This window comes from Aquarana catesbeiana, linkage group LG04, assembly GCF_042186555.1.
Source record: "Aquarana catesbeiana isolate 2022-GZ linkage group LG04, ASM4218655v1, whole genome shotgun sequence".
Taxonomy (NCBI): Eukaryota; Metazoa; Chordata; class Amphibia; order Anura; family Ranidae; genus Aquarana; species Aquarana catesbeiana.
This window is the reverse complement of record NC_133327.1, coordinates 420,629,208-420,648,159: the sequence shown is the minus strand read 5'-3', so window position 1 is coordinate 420,648,159 and position 18,952 is coordinate 420,629,208. Positions and strand designations below refer to the sequence as shown.

The 18,952-nt window shown below is 40.7% G+C and overlaps 1 protein-coding gene across 1 annotated transcript in view; it reads right to left on the bottom strand.

Annotated features, from left to right (window-relative positions):
- Positions 1–2,248: 2,248 nt before the first annotated feature.
- Positions 2,249–18,952, bottom strand: part of SLC35D3 (solute carrier family 35 member D3) — a 49,041-nt gene continuing 32,337 nt past the window's right edge. Inside the window, exon 2 of the mRNA XM_073627350.1 lies at positions 2,249–12,701. Coding sequence (XP_073483451.1) covers positions 11,878–12,701 — 824 coding nt within the window. The 3' untranslated portion in view covers positions 2,249–11,877. The remainder of the gene's footprint in view (positions 12,702–18,952) is intronic.

Sequence of the window (18,952 nt, the reverse complement as noted above, 5' to 3'; positions counted from 1 at the left end):
TAAGTTAGCAGAGCTTCACCTCGTTCACTAATCTAAGCAAATATTCCATTGCAAACTGAACAGTCTATTTGTTCACAATGTTCACAATGGTTAAGACCACCCTTAAAGACCAACCGAAGTCTTACAGTAAACTGATCCCATAAATTAAGAGTGCAGTAAAATGACAGCTTTCTATGTCTAAGCTGTTACAGCTTTGTCTCTGACAACTCACTGTCTCTAATACTGTCAGTTCCAACCTAGTAACCTGCAGCTAAGAAATAACAAGCCCCCCGAAGCTAACTAGACCAATATCTCTGCAATATCTCTACTGGTCTCACCCAGCAGGGAGGCATGCAGGGCTTTTTTTCAGCAGGAACTAGGGGGCACTCAGTTCCACCACCTCTGGTTCAGGTCGTCTGCTCACTGCCCACCATTATCACTTGGTAACACTGAAGTGCAGCTTCTACGTTTACAAGTGATAGCTTACCTCCCAGTAGCTGCCACAGGTCAGATCTCCTGCGCCCACTGAGTGCCGGACAGGGACAAGGGAGATACAGAACAGGTGCCCAGGGTTCAGTGCAGTCATGGGCAGGAGAGGGTGCGTGGTAGGCTGCACCCTCTGTGGTCTCAATTTGTTCCCTGGTGACCAGTTGTTGATGCTCCTACTGCATGATCTCCCTTACAAGTGACTGTAATATAGTATAGTATGCTGGGAGGTACTACTGCCAGATAGGTGTTTCAGCTTAATATTGCAACAAAGGTAAAACATATGACAGATGGTGGAGCTTTTTAAGGAGGGGGGAGAAGATGAGGGCAGTGGAGGGAGGGGGTTGTATGCAGAGGGAAGAGCTGGAGACATGTCAATGTACGGCCCCATTCTCAAATCCATTCCGATCAGATCCTGTCAGACCAGTGGCAAAAGGATGCAAGCGGATGCACATCCACCTGGGCAAAGATCTAAAATGGGTTTGCTAAGCTCCATTTTTAACTCCATCACAATATGGAGGAAAAAACTGAATGGAGAATATGCCCTAAACGAACATCTGTTTCATTCTGCAGGTTAGAAAAACAACGGCAATACAAAATGTCCTAAAGCACAAGTAGATATATTCCTGAAAGTGCACAACACACTTTCTACCAAGACTCTACCTCCTCTAACATGTTTCACCCAGAATGGTTCTTAATTTTACAGATCGCTGTGATTAAGCCCACTGTTAGTGAAACACATTAAAGGAGTGGGAATATGTTACGCACTTTTAGGAAAACATCTACTTATGCTTTGAGACATCTTGAAGTGCTGCTGTTATTTTTTTTTTGTTGCTTTTTTTTTTTTTTTTACAGGAACAAGTTCCTTATGCAGCAGTATCCCCAGTTAGAAGAAGCTGGTATGACTTTAGTAGCGGTGACAGTTTTTTTCTCCTTCATGCTTAGCTGCAGGTTACTGGCCATGGGCTGACAGCATTAGTGGCAGTGCAGCATCTCTATACAGGTTACAGGTACAACAGTAAAAAGCTGCAAAATTTGCTGCACCCTCAAATCATAATTGAAGTTTTCCATAAGACTTTCATTGGGTTTTAACTTTTGGTACTGCAGACACTTTGGGGTTGATTTACTAAAGGCAAATAAGATGTTCACTTTGCAATGAGCTTTTCACTTTGAGCTTAGTGAATGAGCTTTTTCTATTCTTCTTGCGTGGAATTGGGTTTTCTTTGCAAAGTAAATCTTACTAAATTCACTAAACTAAGAGAAAATTCCTTTACAAAGTGGACAACCTTTTTGCCTTTAGTAATTCAACCCCTGTCAGGATGAGTGAAACATATATTATGCACTTCATGCATTAAAACTTCCTCCACAGTCTTTGCCACCTGGCTGTCATGATAAACCAGTGGCGTCATAACTTCCTGAGCATCCAAACCAGAAAAGTTTGCTCAGAGTGGATTCCCACTATACATATCACATAGTTTTTCTGAGCCAGTGACAGTCAGGCATCTAGAATTTCAAGAATCTTCAGTAACAGCCTTCATGTTGCTGTTGGTATACAGTAGGTTTCTTTTAAATTCCTTGTTATTTATGATTATACATTCCTGATGTTTCAGATGGTAATAAAGTGTATCACAAATGTCTGAATATATGCATATAGTGATATGAATTACAGATTCTGTTGATACAAAGAAATATCAGATGCAATCTATACAATAATGTTTTGCAAATATTTAATGTAGACATAATGCAAATATATATAAATGTGCCAAAAAGTGTCTTCTATAGCATTTTGATCTAAAATATTCAATTTTTCTCTTTGAATTATGTTTTCAATATGCCCTTTGAAAACGAACATTAATATATGGTATATCATTCATCTGGTCTCATAAGACCACATACAAAAACATTTATGTTTTAGCTTGTTTGTTCCAAGAAATATGTTTGCACGGGTTGTTTATCTCCACATAGATCAGTACAGGTACAAGAACTCTATGGTACAAACAATAAATATTATTTATATTTTGTACAATTTAAGAAAAGTACACATTTTTACAAAGCTTGAGTCATCATAGTGCAGTCATACGTCAATCATAAGTCCAGTGCACAGCTTTTACTTAAGCAGTTTGTAACAGTAGTTATTTTAAATACCTCTTAAAATATGCATTAATCATTTAATGGCACTGAATATGGTAAGTCAAAATAACTATAGAAAAAAAATACTAAAATTGAGACAAAAAGTGAGACATGTTGTATGTAGAGAGTCCTCTGCATTGACCTTTTATTCTTAACACCATGTGTGGGTTGTATAGTTTACAAATGAAGTACATAAAAAATGTTTTATTCCTGTGTAATTGTTACTAATGCAGTTGTGCAGAAAGTTGCCATGTTATTTTTAAGCAATATAAAACTGTCAAAGTACCTCTTTGTAAAATGTATGTTGTTAACTAAATTAAGGTATAATAAATAAGATCAAAAATATTCACCCATTTCGGACCATTTTGTTATTATTATAAGCAGTCTTGGAAATACCCTAGGACACATCTGCCTCTTGCAACTTCCTTCACCAGGATCATTAGACATAAAGTTACTTCCAATAATACCTGATTACTGCTGTGGCAGTAATAACATACAGTAAGTGCAGCTAAAACTATGCTTCCCAGTAGATGACCAAGTTCTCACGAAGGGAGCAGAGGTAGATCTATGAATTGCCCTAATTAACGTTCTATCAGTATAAGCCATCTCCCGGAAAAATGCAGCTAAACAACAATAAAACGAAGAGGAGCTTGTTTAAGAAATGTGATTGATTTCTAAAGGTACTGCCTCCGGCTCTAATCATGTGCTTCTTAAAAAAAAACAAAAAAAAAACTCCCATTGGAATCCATGCGTCCGGCACCCTGCATGTAAATTAGGGGCCAGGCGCATGGATTAGGGGGCCCCTGCGCTCTATATGGACGGGTCGCTGCTGGTAAAAATAGAAAACACTTTAAAATAAACAAGGAACTAATGCGACTTTTTGTGAGAGAGACCAAGGTGCTGACAAAGTGCACCAAGATAATTGCAGTTGCAACTAAAAACTCAAGTACAATGGATGGTAAGATCTGTGCAATTATAGTTAAGTAAATGAATTGGTGTGAATAGTACTCATAACTATAATGATACAAATCCCATAACTTATTAAAAATGCATGGATCTTATCATGCATTTAACTTTCCAAAATGAAATGGTGTCTTAGGAGCCTTTGAAAGATCATACATAGTCCAACAATTGCGTTGCAATGTATCCAAGCTTTGCTTGTGATGACTGGACAGCTATTGAAGAGAAGAAAACCAGGAGGTGAGCACTTGTAAGCATCGATAGTACTTGTTGCTACACACAGATATTATTTATTGTGATTTAAAATGTCTGTGTGACAGTATTTCAATTGTTCCCTTCTTCATGAATGAAAAACTGAACAAAGGCTTAACTATTTGTAGTCTAATTGGTGCTCTGGTAATAAATACAAAGATGAATAGATGTGTTACTGCTCTAGCTTGTGAGACATTTGACAGTCCTCAGCTGGCCTTAAGCCAACTTACTTGGTCCAGCAAGTATACTGTGTGTCAATGGGAAAGCTATTATCAATACAGCGTTCATTGTTCACAGTGAAGCGGGTTTCATCTTGGGAAAAAACTGCTAAAAAAACATTAGTGTTGCTTAATGCAACCAGTTGGATTGTGTTTTTTACTTTCTAACCTACACTTGAAAAGAGAGAGCTAGAATCAGATTGCTACGGGCAATATATACACTCTAATTCAAGTTTTTGTTATAGGTGTTATAGGAACTTTCATGTTTTACATGTTTTACAATAACTAGGTTATTGAAGTGAAACTGAAAGCTATTAACATTTTTTAACAAAGACCCCCCCCACCGAGTACTTAATGTATTTAAAAACAGACATTTGATCAGATATTTGTTTACTAGCAGTCAGCAGACCTACAATGGTGTAGCTTTGTTTACAAGACTTTCCAAAGCTGGTTGGGTGCATTATTGCACAAATGGTAGCTAACTGCATATAAAAAGACTTCTACCGGCTGACCAGACTTTAACCACTTCAATACCAGGCACTTAGACACCTTCCTGCCCAGGCCAAGTTTCAGCTTTCAGCGCTGTCGCAATTTGAATGACAATTGTGCGGTCATGCTACACTGTACCCAAACAAATTTTTTATCATTTTGTTCCCACAAATAGAGCTTTCTTTTGGGGGTATTTGATCACCTCTGCGATTTTTATTTTTTGCGCAACAAATAAAAAAAGACCGAAAATTTTGAAAAAAAAGTTTTTCTTTGTTTGTTACATTTTTCTGTAAATAAGTACGTTTTCGTCTTATGTCTGATGGGCACTAATATGGCATCACTGACAGGCACTGATAAGGCGGCACTGATGGGCACCAATGAGGGGGCACCAATGAGGTGGCACTGATGAGATGGCACTGATGGGCATTGATGATGGGCACTGATAGGCGGCACTGACAGGTGGCACTGATGGGCACTGATAGGTGGCACTGGTATGCGGCACTCATAGGTGGCACTGATGGGCACTTATAGCCGGCACTGATGGGCACACATAGGCGGCACTTATGGGTACTTATGGGTGGCACTGATAGGTGGCACGGATGGGCACTGATGGGTACTTATGTCTCCTCCATTCATACCAGGACTAACGTGCTGCATAAGCTGGGGATCGTTCTGCATGACACTTTTTTGTTAATTGTGTCACATTATCCACCCTGAGCCAACCTGCACTTAACCATGCAGACTTCTTGGTTTCATATAACCAAGTAGCGATCTCCCTTTCATACTGCTTCACGGCGTTTGGTGTGACTTTACGGCCGCACTGCATCAGCTGGCGCTTTTTCTGGAGGTGTATATTATATCAAGTTCATCTAATCGAATATGCTATGGTAATTTCACCTTGCATTGGATCTCCCTGATGAAGGGACCCCACAAGTGTCCTGAAACGCGTCGGGCCGAATGTCTACAATTGCCACGCATTAACGATTCAGTCTTTGTATACTTGTTGTTTTTATTAACTTTATTTTTGGTGATGTCTGCACCTGAATAATTTTATATTTTTCTACAATTCAATAAATAAATTATCATTTATATAATATTTTCCTTAGACCCCTTTTCCTTGTTACCTATAAAGTCCTTATCATTTATCTGGGGGATATTTGTTTCTTAATATTGTATCTAGAATTGGCAACCTAAAGCCCCTTTTTGATGGATCTTCTTAGCTATTTGATGGGCACTGATAGATGGGCACTGATGGGCACGGATGGGCACTGATGGACACTGATGGGTGGCACTGGTGACACTGATGGGTGGCACTGCTGGGCATCACTTAATTATTTTGTTACATAATGGTGCCAGTCAGTGCCCAAATGTGGGCACTGACTGGCACAGATTTGGCATTAATTTGCACATGTGGATGGCCATGGGGGATGTACCTGGCCATCCACATGTTATGTGCCTCCCTGGTGGTCCTGTCAGCTTCCCTGGTGGTCCAGTGTGGGCATCCAAGGGGGGGCTGCGCTGATAAACAATCAGCGCAGACCCCCCCTGTCAGGAGAGTCGCCGATCGGCTCTCCTCTACTCGTGTCTGTCTGATCACCAGCTCTTCCTATTTACATCGTGATCAGCCATGATTGGACATGGCTGATCATGTGGTAAAGAGCCTCTGTCAGAGGCTCTTTACCGAGATCAGTGTAGCGGTGTGTCAGACTGACACACCGCACTACTGATTGCAACGATGCGCGCCCCCACGGGTTAAGGATACTTTCACACTGAGGCACTTTACAGGTGCTATAGCGCTAAAAAAAGCTCCTGCAAAGCACCTCTCCTGTCACTGGACACTGCCCTTACGGGACGTTAAAAAAAGTCCTGCAAGCAGCATCTTTGAGGTGCTTTAGGAGCGGTGTATACATCGCTCCTAAAGTGCCCCTGCCCATTGAAATCAATGTACAGTGCCGCCAGGGCACCTGCAAAGCACTTGGGCAGTGGCCCTTTGCGGGCACTTTTAACCCTTTTTCGGCCGCTAGCAGGGTGCTTTTAACCGAAAAGCGCTGCTAAAACGATGGTAAAACGCTGCTAAAAATAACGGGCTTTACCGCCGACGTCCCCAACGCCCCAGTGTGAAAGTGCCCTTACTCACAGATGCATAATGGGAAATCCATGCATGTCTATGTGCTTCCTAGCGCCTGTGCAGTACTGCACACAGCTGGCTCAGAAAACGTCATGTAAACAAAGTCAGAGCACTGTCTGCCATCTGCCAGAATACATGTCTGATCAAAGGTCTGCTTATTTTAATTACAAAAAAATGTAGGTGAGGGTTAGAGAGGATGTTTGCTGAAAAATTTAACATCATTTTAGTTCAATTTTAACTTGACTATACTCATTATCATAGGCAGGTTTGCAATGTAAATCTAGTTTGGCTAACAATAGTTAATGGATGTACTGTACTTGAAAAATTCAAATACGTTTAAAATAATATGAGCAATCAAAGTGGGTTATACATGAATTTTGTACAAAGAAGCAGATTTGTGTTGGATCAAAGTATCCAGTCAACATGGCAAAATGTACTTGTACTGTATACTTTACTGTTAAAGAGTCACAAAGCAAAGCAACCATGTAATTAGGCTCCAATGCAAGCAGCTTTTCCCTGACTCATGAGCTGCATACTTATTCCAAGTCAGTGATTCAATGAACAGTTTTAGTTGCAATGCCCTACAGGCAGTATTTAGCACATGGGTCAGGGAATGATTGCTTGTATTAGAGCTTATTCACACAGGCAAAGTCCCTTTAACAGCACATACAGGTTTAGTTAATTTTACCATAATGATTATTTTCTTTGGTCCAATACAATTTTACATTGTTGTATGACATTTGCTGTTCAGTTGTCAATTCTGTCAATTTCACAATGTTTTAGTACCTTTCTAGTAAATAAGTTGATCCAAGGTAAGACAGTAAAATAAATGACCTAATATTAAATCAAACTCTCGACTCTCTCAGTTTCATTAATTTAGCTCAGGTATTTGTATTTAGCAAGATAGAGAGATTATAAGGAACAGAAGGGGGAAACAGCAGTTTCAACACTTTTCTGTGTGTATGACCCCTTTAAAATGGACTGCACCTTTGATAGGAGATCCAATATGTGCTCCAGATTCTGTTAGTTCTCATTTCCTCTCCCTATGGCTGCAATATATTAAAAAAGAATGACTTCCAGTTCCCAGAAAAGAGAACTGGAGGTAATGAAGACCAACTCTGGGCTGGCATACACCAGTGTTTAGAGTATGGCATGTGTGTGCTGGGAACTTGTCATAAATGTGACAGCTTCCCATATAGGGCTCTTTGTTTGCTATGAAGCTGCCAGTGTCCCAGTACCCAGTGACTCATTCCTGGTCCCGTTCAGCTGCCGGTCAGCAGATTCCCCAGATGACAGTTGAATGTAAACAGAGCAGTAGGGATGCCCCTGATGTCTTTCCCCAAACATGGCGATGGCCATATTAGGACAATGCTATAAAAGGTGACCAAAATTTCAATACATTCGATTGTGCAGAATAGATATTTTGCTCCAACAAAATAGAAGGAAATATGAAATAAATATTATTTAAAATTGCCCTACCTTATATTATCATATTTGTCAGAGAGATGGAAAAAGGTGATGTCACACTTCAATCCATATTACCTATAATTGATAATTATCAAATAACAAGGGTACACTCAGCTAAAGACAGTTAGTGAGCAATACAGGTAATATTTTCATACGGCATCAGTTGAGCAATGTTAACTTTAGGTGTATCTAAACCCAAGAACAAAAATGTTATACATTGTAATATACCAGTTTTATTTTTTTCAGATTTTTGTTTTCCCTTGTTTTCACCTTGTGATCCTGCGAGTACCACACTTTCTGTCTTAAAGAGGAAGTAAACCCTGATGGGTTTTACTTCCTCTTTATTTCCCTGCAAAGGTAAAGCATAATGGGCTACTATGCATCGCATAGTAGCCCATTATGTGTCACCTGAAACCGAAGCCTGTGATGTCACCGCTGTCCCCACTAGCAGCAAGCGTCCATCTTCACCCCTCTTCCTTCCGGGGCCGCGAACTCCGGCTCTGTGGCTGGCCAGGGTCACGTGACGTCATTCCTGCACATGCCAGTCACATGCCGTAGACATCGGCGCATGTGCCATAGACATCGGAGCACGGCTTTATTGTAAATATCTTCTAAACCGTGGAGGTTTAGGAGATATTTCCAGCACCTACAGGTAAGCCTTAATATAGGCTTACCTGTAGGTAAAAGTGGTTGTACAGGGTGTGCAACCACTTTAATGTGACAACGCAAACTCACTATGTTGTATCTATAAAGGAGTTGTCACCCTATGAAAGTGCGTTAGGACTGCAGATCTCCTTATTTTCATTATATACGGTAGATGTAGCTTGTGTTTCACAGAGTTGAACTGGGCAGGGCTGATAACACTGTATGTGATAACACTGCAGAGCACATAGGAGGTTACAAGCTCATTGTGTTCTGGTAGGATTGCACTTATCAAGTTTACAAAAATACCTTTTTCCCAATTGAAAATCACAGTGTCTAATGTCTATACAGTGGAACCTTGGGTTACGAGCATAATCCGTTCCAGGAGAATGCTTGTAATCCAAAGCACTCGCATATCATATTCGTCCCACATTGACTTCTATTGCATGCAATACTGCATATGGCCAGAGGTAGGGGGCACAAGAGAGACTCGGAAACACTCTGAGACAGTTCGGCTGCACTCGGAAACCCTCGGAAAGGCTCAGAAACACTCGGGAACGGAGTATTTCCGAGTGTTTCCGAGTATATCCGAGTTCTTCTGAGTGTTTCCGAGTTCTTCCGAGTATTTCCGAATGGCTCCGAACAGTTCCGAGTGTCACTGGAACCTCCGCATCTCTGGCCAAATGCGGTACTGCACACCACAGAGGCTTGAATCCTACTCGTTTTGCAAGACAACACTCGCAAACCGAGTCAGGTTTTAAAAAAATAATTGCTCGTATTGCGAAATGCTTGTTAACCGCATTACTGGCAATGCGAGGTTCCACTGTACTAAGTTAAAAAAACCCAGACATTTATTGATATTTCTTTAAACACAGCAGTAAAGGCAGATGGATAACTAGCTCATTTTCAGGTGTTGCTCATGTCAGTTATTGGTTCCTAAGTATTGCCCTTAGAAACTAAATAGACATGGGGTTGATTTACTAAAGAGTGCAAAAATCTGGCGCAGCTCTGCATAGAACCCAATCAGCTTTCAGGTTTTATTGTCCAAGCTTAATTGAACAAGCTAAAGTTAGAAGCTGATTGGCTACCCTGCACAGCTGCACCAGATTTTGCACTCTCCAGCTTTAGTAAATCAACCCTCATGAGTTGTTTATGACAACCAATTATGTACAATAAACCTGTTTCCCACAAACAAACATGTTTTTTTTCCTGGTAATCATTAACTTTCTTCTCATTTGTGTTACTTGTCTATACACATCAGGTTCCTACTCCATTTAACTTCCCTACTTTACTATGGTCAAAATCCAAAGTAGCATAAGGCAGTTGGTAGTCAAAACATTAGGGGGGGGGGGGGTTTACAAAAGGCAAATTGATTGTTCACTTTGCAAACAATTTTTCCCTTGGCTTAGTGAATGCAATGAATTTTTCACTTTGCAAAGAATACCCAACCATGTACAAGGATAATGAACATAATCAATATTTTTGCTTGCATGTGATTGAAAGATCAGAGTCAGCAAAGCACTGGGAAAAATTAAATTGCAAAGTGGAACTTACTCTGCAAAGTAAACAGTCTATTTGCCTTTAATAAATTACCACTAATCAATCTTGCCTAATGTGGCCGCTCAAGGAATCCAGCCAGGGCTCTTTCTTTGACTCGGTTGATTTCTACTTTTTAATGCAAGGTCCAGTCCATCCTATTAGAATTGGTATAAAACCATTTAAAAATAATTGTTGGCTGCCAGCCCCACATGTTTTCTAACCAAAACCATTTTATCAAATGGTAACTCCAACCTAACAACTAAACACCTAGAAACCCATACTATATATGGGAAAAGTGTTATTTGTTAAAGGTTGTAAAGCTACAAATTTTTACTTTTGTAAACCTCTGATGTACTTTATGCCTAGCTAAAAAAAAAACATCAGAGCCTAAAATTCTACATACTTGTTTTCAAAGATTTACCTTTTACCTTCTATTTAAACTACCCATCCTAAAGCCACAGCAGGTCCAACATCTCTTGAATTAATTTTAAAGCTGATCTTCATGTTTCATTTAATTTTAAATAATTTGTTTGGACCAAGCTGCTCCAAACAAACTATTTACTTCACCAACAGTTGCATGGCTGTGTGCACTGTATAAACTGTATGTTAGTTCAGCGACATACAGCAAACATCGCCATGTTCTGGCAGCAGGAGAAGTACCAATTTATATAAGTACAAAGCTTCATCTGAATGGCTGACTTATATTTGTTCTGGAAGCGCGGGATGGAAAGTTCTCGTTCCGCTCCCGGAACACCATGCTGTATACTGTATGTAGCTAAGGCTGCTGCAACTGTTGGTAAAGTAAATACTTTGTTTGGGCGAACAAACCATTTAAAATACAATGAAGCATGGAGATCAGTTTAAGCATGTATTCCATCTCATGCTGAGAAATGATTTAGTAAAATCTATCCTGGGTGATCAGCAGGCCTGGAAAAATCTACAGATGTTGCAGATCACCCATAGACATTGAATGATTTCCCACATTTCTACTGTCTACTGATGAAAATCATCTCCTGTCTATGGGCAGTTTCAGCTATCCTTATTTAGATTCAATCAGTGGCATATCCTTTGAACAGCTACAGAACCTGTGTAAATAGTTTCTATCAATGATTAAGGGGTAAGTTGGCAACCCTGTCTGCGTTATATGTAAATACAAGAAGAGTGAGCTCTACAAAGAGTCTTGGCTCCAGGGAGCAGCACATGTAGAATTTAGTTATGAATTTAAATAACCACCTTTCCTGCCCCAATTTCCTGTTTCATATGACACAGAAAATGCATACTTTGTTTTTTATGTTGTCTTAGCAGGAAGACTATAAAATGTAATAATGGAATGTTGATATCAGGCATGTTTGTTGAAAATTAATATGAGACCACGTTCTCTACAATAGATCATAAAGATCAAGACAATGTCATTTTATATATATGCATTATAGATATCATTTGCATCATGGATATGATGCAAATGAAATTTAACTTAATATAACAAATTGTGACAAATTGTTGCCTTATAATATACATTTATATGTATCCCTCCTTAGCACATACAAAAGATAATTTCCTTCTATATAAGTTATCTCAAATATACTATCAAGGACTAGGAAGTTCCTCATTTTCTATAAGGTAATCTTTTTTTAAAAATCTAGTGCCCCTAACCATCCGCCATACTCCAAGATATGCATCTCGTAATGAACTTCTACTGTCACCATCAGGAGGCCCAGTTGGGCCATGTGATTGCAATACTGAAGCCAATGTGCTGTTCTTTTCTTCAGCGTGATTATTTTCTGTCTCTACAGGTTGCTTTTCTTGTGGCTGTCCTTCTGTGCTTTTTTCGTGTATTATTTCTTCCATTGCAAATGGAGAATGCTGTTCGTCCTGCTCTTCCTTTTCATCCTTCATAGCATCCTTTTCCAAATCTTCATAATTGATCTGCCGCCTTGTCTCAAAATACTTAGCCACACAGTAGATGATAGATCCAAAAGTGTTGACAACCACACCTACAATGAACAGTGATGTGGGTTCCACATCACTAAATGCAAGCATACCAACGGTGATGGTGGCAATGCTCTTCACCACGCCAACAAAACTTGTAGTAACTGCTGAGTTTATATAAGTACAATGCAGTGTAGTAAAATTCATAGCACAACCAATCAGGGTGCATGCAATGAAAGTGCAGACCATGGCCGGGTCTTTCCAACCTGGGAATGACCATGCATTGATCATGTCCATACTGGCAAAAGAACAAATAATGAGCAGAGGTGTTGCTGTAATGGCAATGATATACTGGGCGGTAAGAGGTCCATGATCACTATCTGTACTAGTCTTCTGAATAATTACTAAGTAAGCAGCATGAACTAGTACAGCCAGCACTCCAGTTATGTAGCCTACAGGTTCGCCACTCAAGTCACCAGCACCTGTATGAAACACAAGATAATGTTAGATTGAATTAATTAGTAAAAAGATAAATGTTTCAAAAAAACAACATACATTCAAAATAGAAGAACCAATAATGAACTAGTTGTGTTTTATTTGATTGCATGTATTTTATTTAAAGTTCATTTCACAATAAGCATAGCACTAGGACACGTTTACCCAAAAGCTTGATGTTTATCTAAGTATTTTCATATTTAGCCCTAAAGAAATATACACAGGTGTTTCTACATACTACAGTATATTGTGTTCACAAGTAAATCTCATAAAATTAGGGAAGCGTGAGCATAAAGTGCTCTAGAATTTCCTGGTAGAGGGCTGCGCTAACTTTGGACTTGATAAAACACAGTGGACCAATACTAGCAGATGACATGGCTCCCCACATCATCAATGACTGTGGAAACTTCACATCTATGCCTCACCACTCTTCCTGCAGATTCTTGGACCTTGATTTCCACATGAAATGCAATTTTTTTTCCACAGTCCGTGATGATATGGGGAGCCATGTCATCTGCTGGTGTTAGTCCACTGTGTTTTATCAAGTACAAAGTCAGCACGGCCCTCTACCAGGAAATTCTAGAGCACTTCATGCTTCCCTCTGCTGACCCACTTTATAGAGATATATATGCCAAAAGTACCAATACCTGGTTTAATGATCATGGTATCACTGTGCTTGATTGGCCAGCAAACTTGCCTGACCTAAACCCCACAGAGAATCTGTGGAGTATTGTCAAGAGGAATGAGACACCAGACTCAACAATGCGGACAAGCTGAAGGCCACTATCAAAGCAACCTGGGCTTCCATAACTCAGCAGTGCCACAGGCTGATCGCCTCCATGCCATGCCACATTGATGCAGTATTTCATGCAAAAGAAGCCCCAACCAAGTATTGAGTGCATACTATACTATACATGGACATACTTTTTACTAAGCCAAGATTTCTGTATTAAAAATCTTTTTTTTCTATTGGTCTTATGTAATATTCTCATTTTCTTTGATAGTGAATTTGGGGTTTTCACTAGCAGTAAGCCATAATCATCAAAATTTTAAAAAAGAAATGCTTGAAATATATCACTCTGTGTGTAACGCATCTATATAAAATATATGAGTTTCACTTTTTGAATTGAATTACTAAAATGAATTAACTTTTTGATGATATTCTAATGTTATGAGATGCACCTGTATATAATTTATTCCAACAGGTAGGGAATATACCATGTGATTTAATTCTGGTCTAAAGACAATAATGGAATATGCCTGCGCAATGTGCAATAGCACAGTAGCTTATAGTTTCCTTTGGGAGAGCATTTAACAGGGTGGTTTAAAGACAGGAGACTGTGGGAAACAGGGGCAGAGCAGTGTGACATCAAACTTCCAAACAAGGAGCTCAATTTCAGTATCACCAGCTGGTGTTTTCATGAAAGCTAGCCAAAAATGTAAAAATGAGTTCTTTGAATTGCAGCGCTGGGGTACATTTTAAGAATCAATATATGTGCACGACAACTAATTGATAGCTAGTTCTTAAATTGTCAATACTTTAGCTTACTTTTTAGAAAGTGAGTTCTTTCCTTATTTTATTTTTTTCGTATTGTCCAAAGGAAAAAAAAACGAAGTGTAAAAATATTGAGCATCTAAACCACCACTCACATTCACTGCACCCCCTATTACTATAGATAAAATATTGTCCCTAGCTAAAACTGCCCTGCTAATGGCCACTTTTACACTGCTGTATAATAACCTCCCTGGCGGTCTGATTATTTCAGATTTTTGCATGTCAAAGCGGTACATTGTTTTGCATGGAAATTTGGTGTTTTATATTGTAGGCCTGTAATTCTTAGGATTAGGGATGAGCCGAACACCCCCCTGTTCGGTTCGCACCAGAACATGCGAACAGGCAAAAAATCTAAGTCTATGGGACACGAACATGAATATTCAAAAGTGCTAATTTTAAAGGCTTATATGCAAGTTATTGTCATAAAAAGTGTTTGGGGACCTGGGTCCTGCCCTAGGGGACATGGATCAATGCAAAAAAAAGTTTTAAAAATGGCCGTTTTTTCGGGAGCAGTGATTTTAACCCCTTCCCGCCGACCGTACGCATATGTGCGTACTCGGCTTTCCGGGGTTATACCGGGATGATGCCCGCAGCTGTAGGCATCATCCCGTTACCGTTTTTTTGAGCGGGCGATCGGCTACCCGTATATAACAACCGATGCGGCTAAAAGCCGCTCGGCTGTTATACTGGAGGTGCGGGAGGGGACATCCCCGCCTCCCGCCGCCTCCCGCCGCTCTTACCGGGCCTCCCGTGCGATCGGGAGGCCCGGTGTCCAATCGGCTGCCTCCGGCGGCTGTGGGCGGGCTGGAATTAAGCTGTGGGCGGCTTCGTTCCAGCCTTCTCAATGTAATCGCGGAAGCGACGTCATGACGTCACTTCCCATTTACTCGGCTGCCAATGCCGCCGTATTTCAAAAAATACACAGTATTCAGAATCGCCGTTTTCCGGTGATCTGAATACTTTGAAGTGCAGAGGAGGGATCGGGTGTCTAAAAATCCCTCCATAAAGAGTACCTGTCACCACCTATTACTGTCACAAGGGATGTTTACATTCCTTGTGACAGCAATAAAAGTAAAAAAAAAAACATTTTTTTTTAAAACACAATTTATAAGTCTAAAAATAAATAAAATAAATTAAAAAATTTTTTTTTTTAAAGCGCCCCCGTCCCCGCGAGCTTGCGCAATGAAGAAAACGCACACGGAAGTCGCGCCCGCATATGTAAACAGTGTTCAAATCACACATGTGAGGTATCACCGCGATCGTCAGAGCGAGAGCAATACTTCTAGCCCTAGACCTCCTCTGTAACTCTAGCCTGGTAACCGAAAAAAAAATTTAAAGCGTCGCCTATGGAAATTCATAGCTACCATAGTTTGTCGCCATTCCACGAGTGCGTGCATTAATAAAGCATGACATGTTTGGTATCTATTTATTCGGCGTAACATCATCTTTCACATTATACATAAATTGGGGTAACTTTACTGTTTGGATTTTTTAAAATTCATGGAAGTGTCCCTTTTCCAAAAATTTGCGTTTAAAACACCGCTGCACAAATACCGTGTGATATAAAATATTGCAACAATCTCCATTTTATTCTCTAGATTCTCTGCTAAAAAAATATATATAATGTTTGGTGGTTCTAAGTAATTTTCTAGCAAAAAATATGGATTTGAGCTTGTAAACACCAAATTTCAAAAATAGGCTTAGTCATGAAAGGGTTAATGCTTAAAGTGAAACAATAAAAGTGTAATATTCCTTTAAATTTCGTACCTGGGGGGTGTCTATATTATGCCTGTAAAGGGGCGCATGTTTCCCGTGTTTAGAACAGTCTGACAGCAGAATGACATTTCAAAGGAAAAAAAGTAATTTAAAACTACTCGCGGCTATTAATGCATTGCCGGTCCAACAATACACATAGAAGTTCATTGATAAAAACGGCATGGGAATTCCCCACAGGGGAACCCCGAACCCAAATTTTTTAAAAAAATGACGTGGGGGGTTCCCCTAAATTCCATACCAGGGCCCTTCAGGTCTGGTGTGGATATTAAGGGGAATCCCGGCCAAAATTTAAAAAAAAAATGACGTGGGGGTCCCCTTAAATTCCATACCAGGCCCTTCAGGTCTGGTATGGATATTAAGGGGAACCCCGGCCAGAAATAAAAAAAAATGGCGTGGGGCCCCCTTCAAAATCTATACCAGACTCTTCAGGTCTGGTATGGATTTTAAGGGGAAGCCCGGGCCAAAATTAAAAAAAAAAAAAAAACGGCGTGGGGTCCCCCTAAATATCCATACCAGACCCTTATCCGAGCACGCAACCTGGCAGGCCGCAGGAAAAGAGGGGGGGACGAGAGAGCGCCCGCCCTCCGGAACCGTACCAGGCCACATACCCTCAACATTGGGAAGGTGCTTTGGGGTAGCCCCCCAAAACACCTTGTCCCCATGTTGATGAGGACATGGGCCTCATCCCCACAACCCTGGCCGGTGGTTGTGGGGGTCTGCAGGCGGGGGGCTTATCGGAATCTGGAAGCCCCCTTTAACAAGGGGACCGGCAGATCCCGGCCCTCCCCCCTGTGTGAAATGGTAAGGGGGTACAAAAGTACCCCTACCATTTCACTAAAAACTGTCAAAAATGTTAAAAATGACAAGAGACAGTTTTTGACAATTCCTTTATTTAAATGCTTCTTCTTTCTTCTATCTTCTATCTTCCTTCGGTTTCTTCCTCCATCTTCTTCTTCTTCTGGTTCTTCTGGTTCTTCCTCTGGTCCAGCATCTTCCTCCGCGGCGTTGGCGTCTTCTTCCCTTCTTCTCCTCGGGCCGCTCCGAATCCATGATGGCATGGAGGGAGGCTCCCGCTCTTCTCTTCATCTTCTTCTCTTCATCTTCCTCTCTTCATCTTCTTGTCGGGCCACTCCGCATCCATGATGGCAGGGAGGGAGGCTCCCGCTGTGTGACGCTTCTCCTCTTCTGACGGTTCTTAAATAAGGGGGCCCCGCCCCCCTCTAACGCACGGTGACTTGATGGGACTTCCCTGTGGCATTCCCCGTGACGCAGCGGGAGCCTCCCTCCATGCCATCATGGATGCAAGAAAGAAGAAAGAAGAAGCATTTAAATAAAAGAATTGTCAAAAACTGTCTCTTGTCATTTTTAACATTTTTGACAGTTTTTTAGTGAAATGGTAGGGGTACTTTTGTACCCCCTTACCATTTCACACAGGCCCAGGATCTGGGGGTCCCCTTGTTAAAGGGGGCTTCCAGATTCCAATAAGCCCCCCGCCCGCAGACCCCCACAACCACCAGCCAGGGATGTGGGGATGAGGCCCTTGTCCTCATCAACATGGGGACAAGGTGTTTTGGGGGGCTACCCCAAAGCCCCTCCTACCAATGTTGAGGGCATGTGGCCTGGTATGGTTCAGGAGGGGGGGCGCTATCTTGTCCCCCCCTCTTTACCTGCAGCCTGCCAGGTTGTGTGCTCGGATAAGGGTCTGGTATGGATTTTTTTTATTTTGGCGCGGGGTTCCCCTTAAAATCCATACCAGACCTGAAGGGTCTGGTATAGATTTTGAGGAGGACCCCACGCCATTTTTTTTTTAAATTTTGGCCGGGGTTCCCCTTAATATCCATACCAGACATGAAGGGCCTGGTATGGAATTTAGGGGGACCCCCCACGTAATTTTTTCATTAAATTTTGGTTCGGGGTTCCCCTGTGGGGAATTCCCATGCCAGTTTTATCAATGAACTTCTATGTGTATTGTCGGACCGGCAATGCATTAATAGCCGCGAGTAATTTTAAATGACTGTTTTTCCTTTGAAATGTCATTTTACTGTCAGACTGTTCTAAACACGGGAAACATGCGCCCCTTTACAGGCATACTATAGACACCCCCCAGGTACGAAATTTAAAGGGATATTACACTTTTATTGTTTCACTTTAAGCATTATTAAAATCACTGCTCCCGAAAAAACAGACGTTTTTAAAACTTTTTTTTGCATTGATCCATGTCCCCTGGGGCAGGACCCAGGTCCCCAAACACTTTTTATGACAATACCATGAATATAAGCCTTTAAAATGAGCACTTTTGATTTCTCCTATAGACTTTTAAAGGGTGTTCCGCGGCATTCGAATTTGCCGCGAACACCCCAAATTGTTCGCTGTTCGGCGAACAGCCGATGTTTGAGTCGAACATGAGTTCGACTCGAACTCAAAGCTCATCCCTACTTAGGAATAACTCACTTGAATCTGTCCAAACAAGAGTCTAGTAGACATCCTGGGTATGATAAAGTTTGAAACACGAAATCATAAATTATAATATAATAATTAACTATAACTATAAATAAAAATAAAAAATAATAATATAATAATAATACATTTTATTATTGCTCAGTCGCAGAATCGTCCCTGATGTCACTTTCAGTGACAAATTTCCCCATGAATCACTATCGCTCAATTCTGCAAGTGATTCTAATTCACTATCGCTGTTTTCTAGCTGCTATAAAACCGCTTTTGACGTAGAGGGACACTTTTTTGGATGCCATGGATGTTCTCAAGCCTCCAGGCAGAAAGAATAGTACAGTATGTATTGTATAATATAAAAGTGCAGGCAGGGCACTGGACAAAGCACTAGAGACAAAGGGGAGGTGAAATGGTTTGAGAAATGTAATCTTACAGATTACAGTGTATTGTATGTGT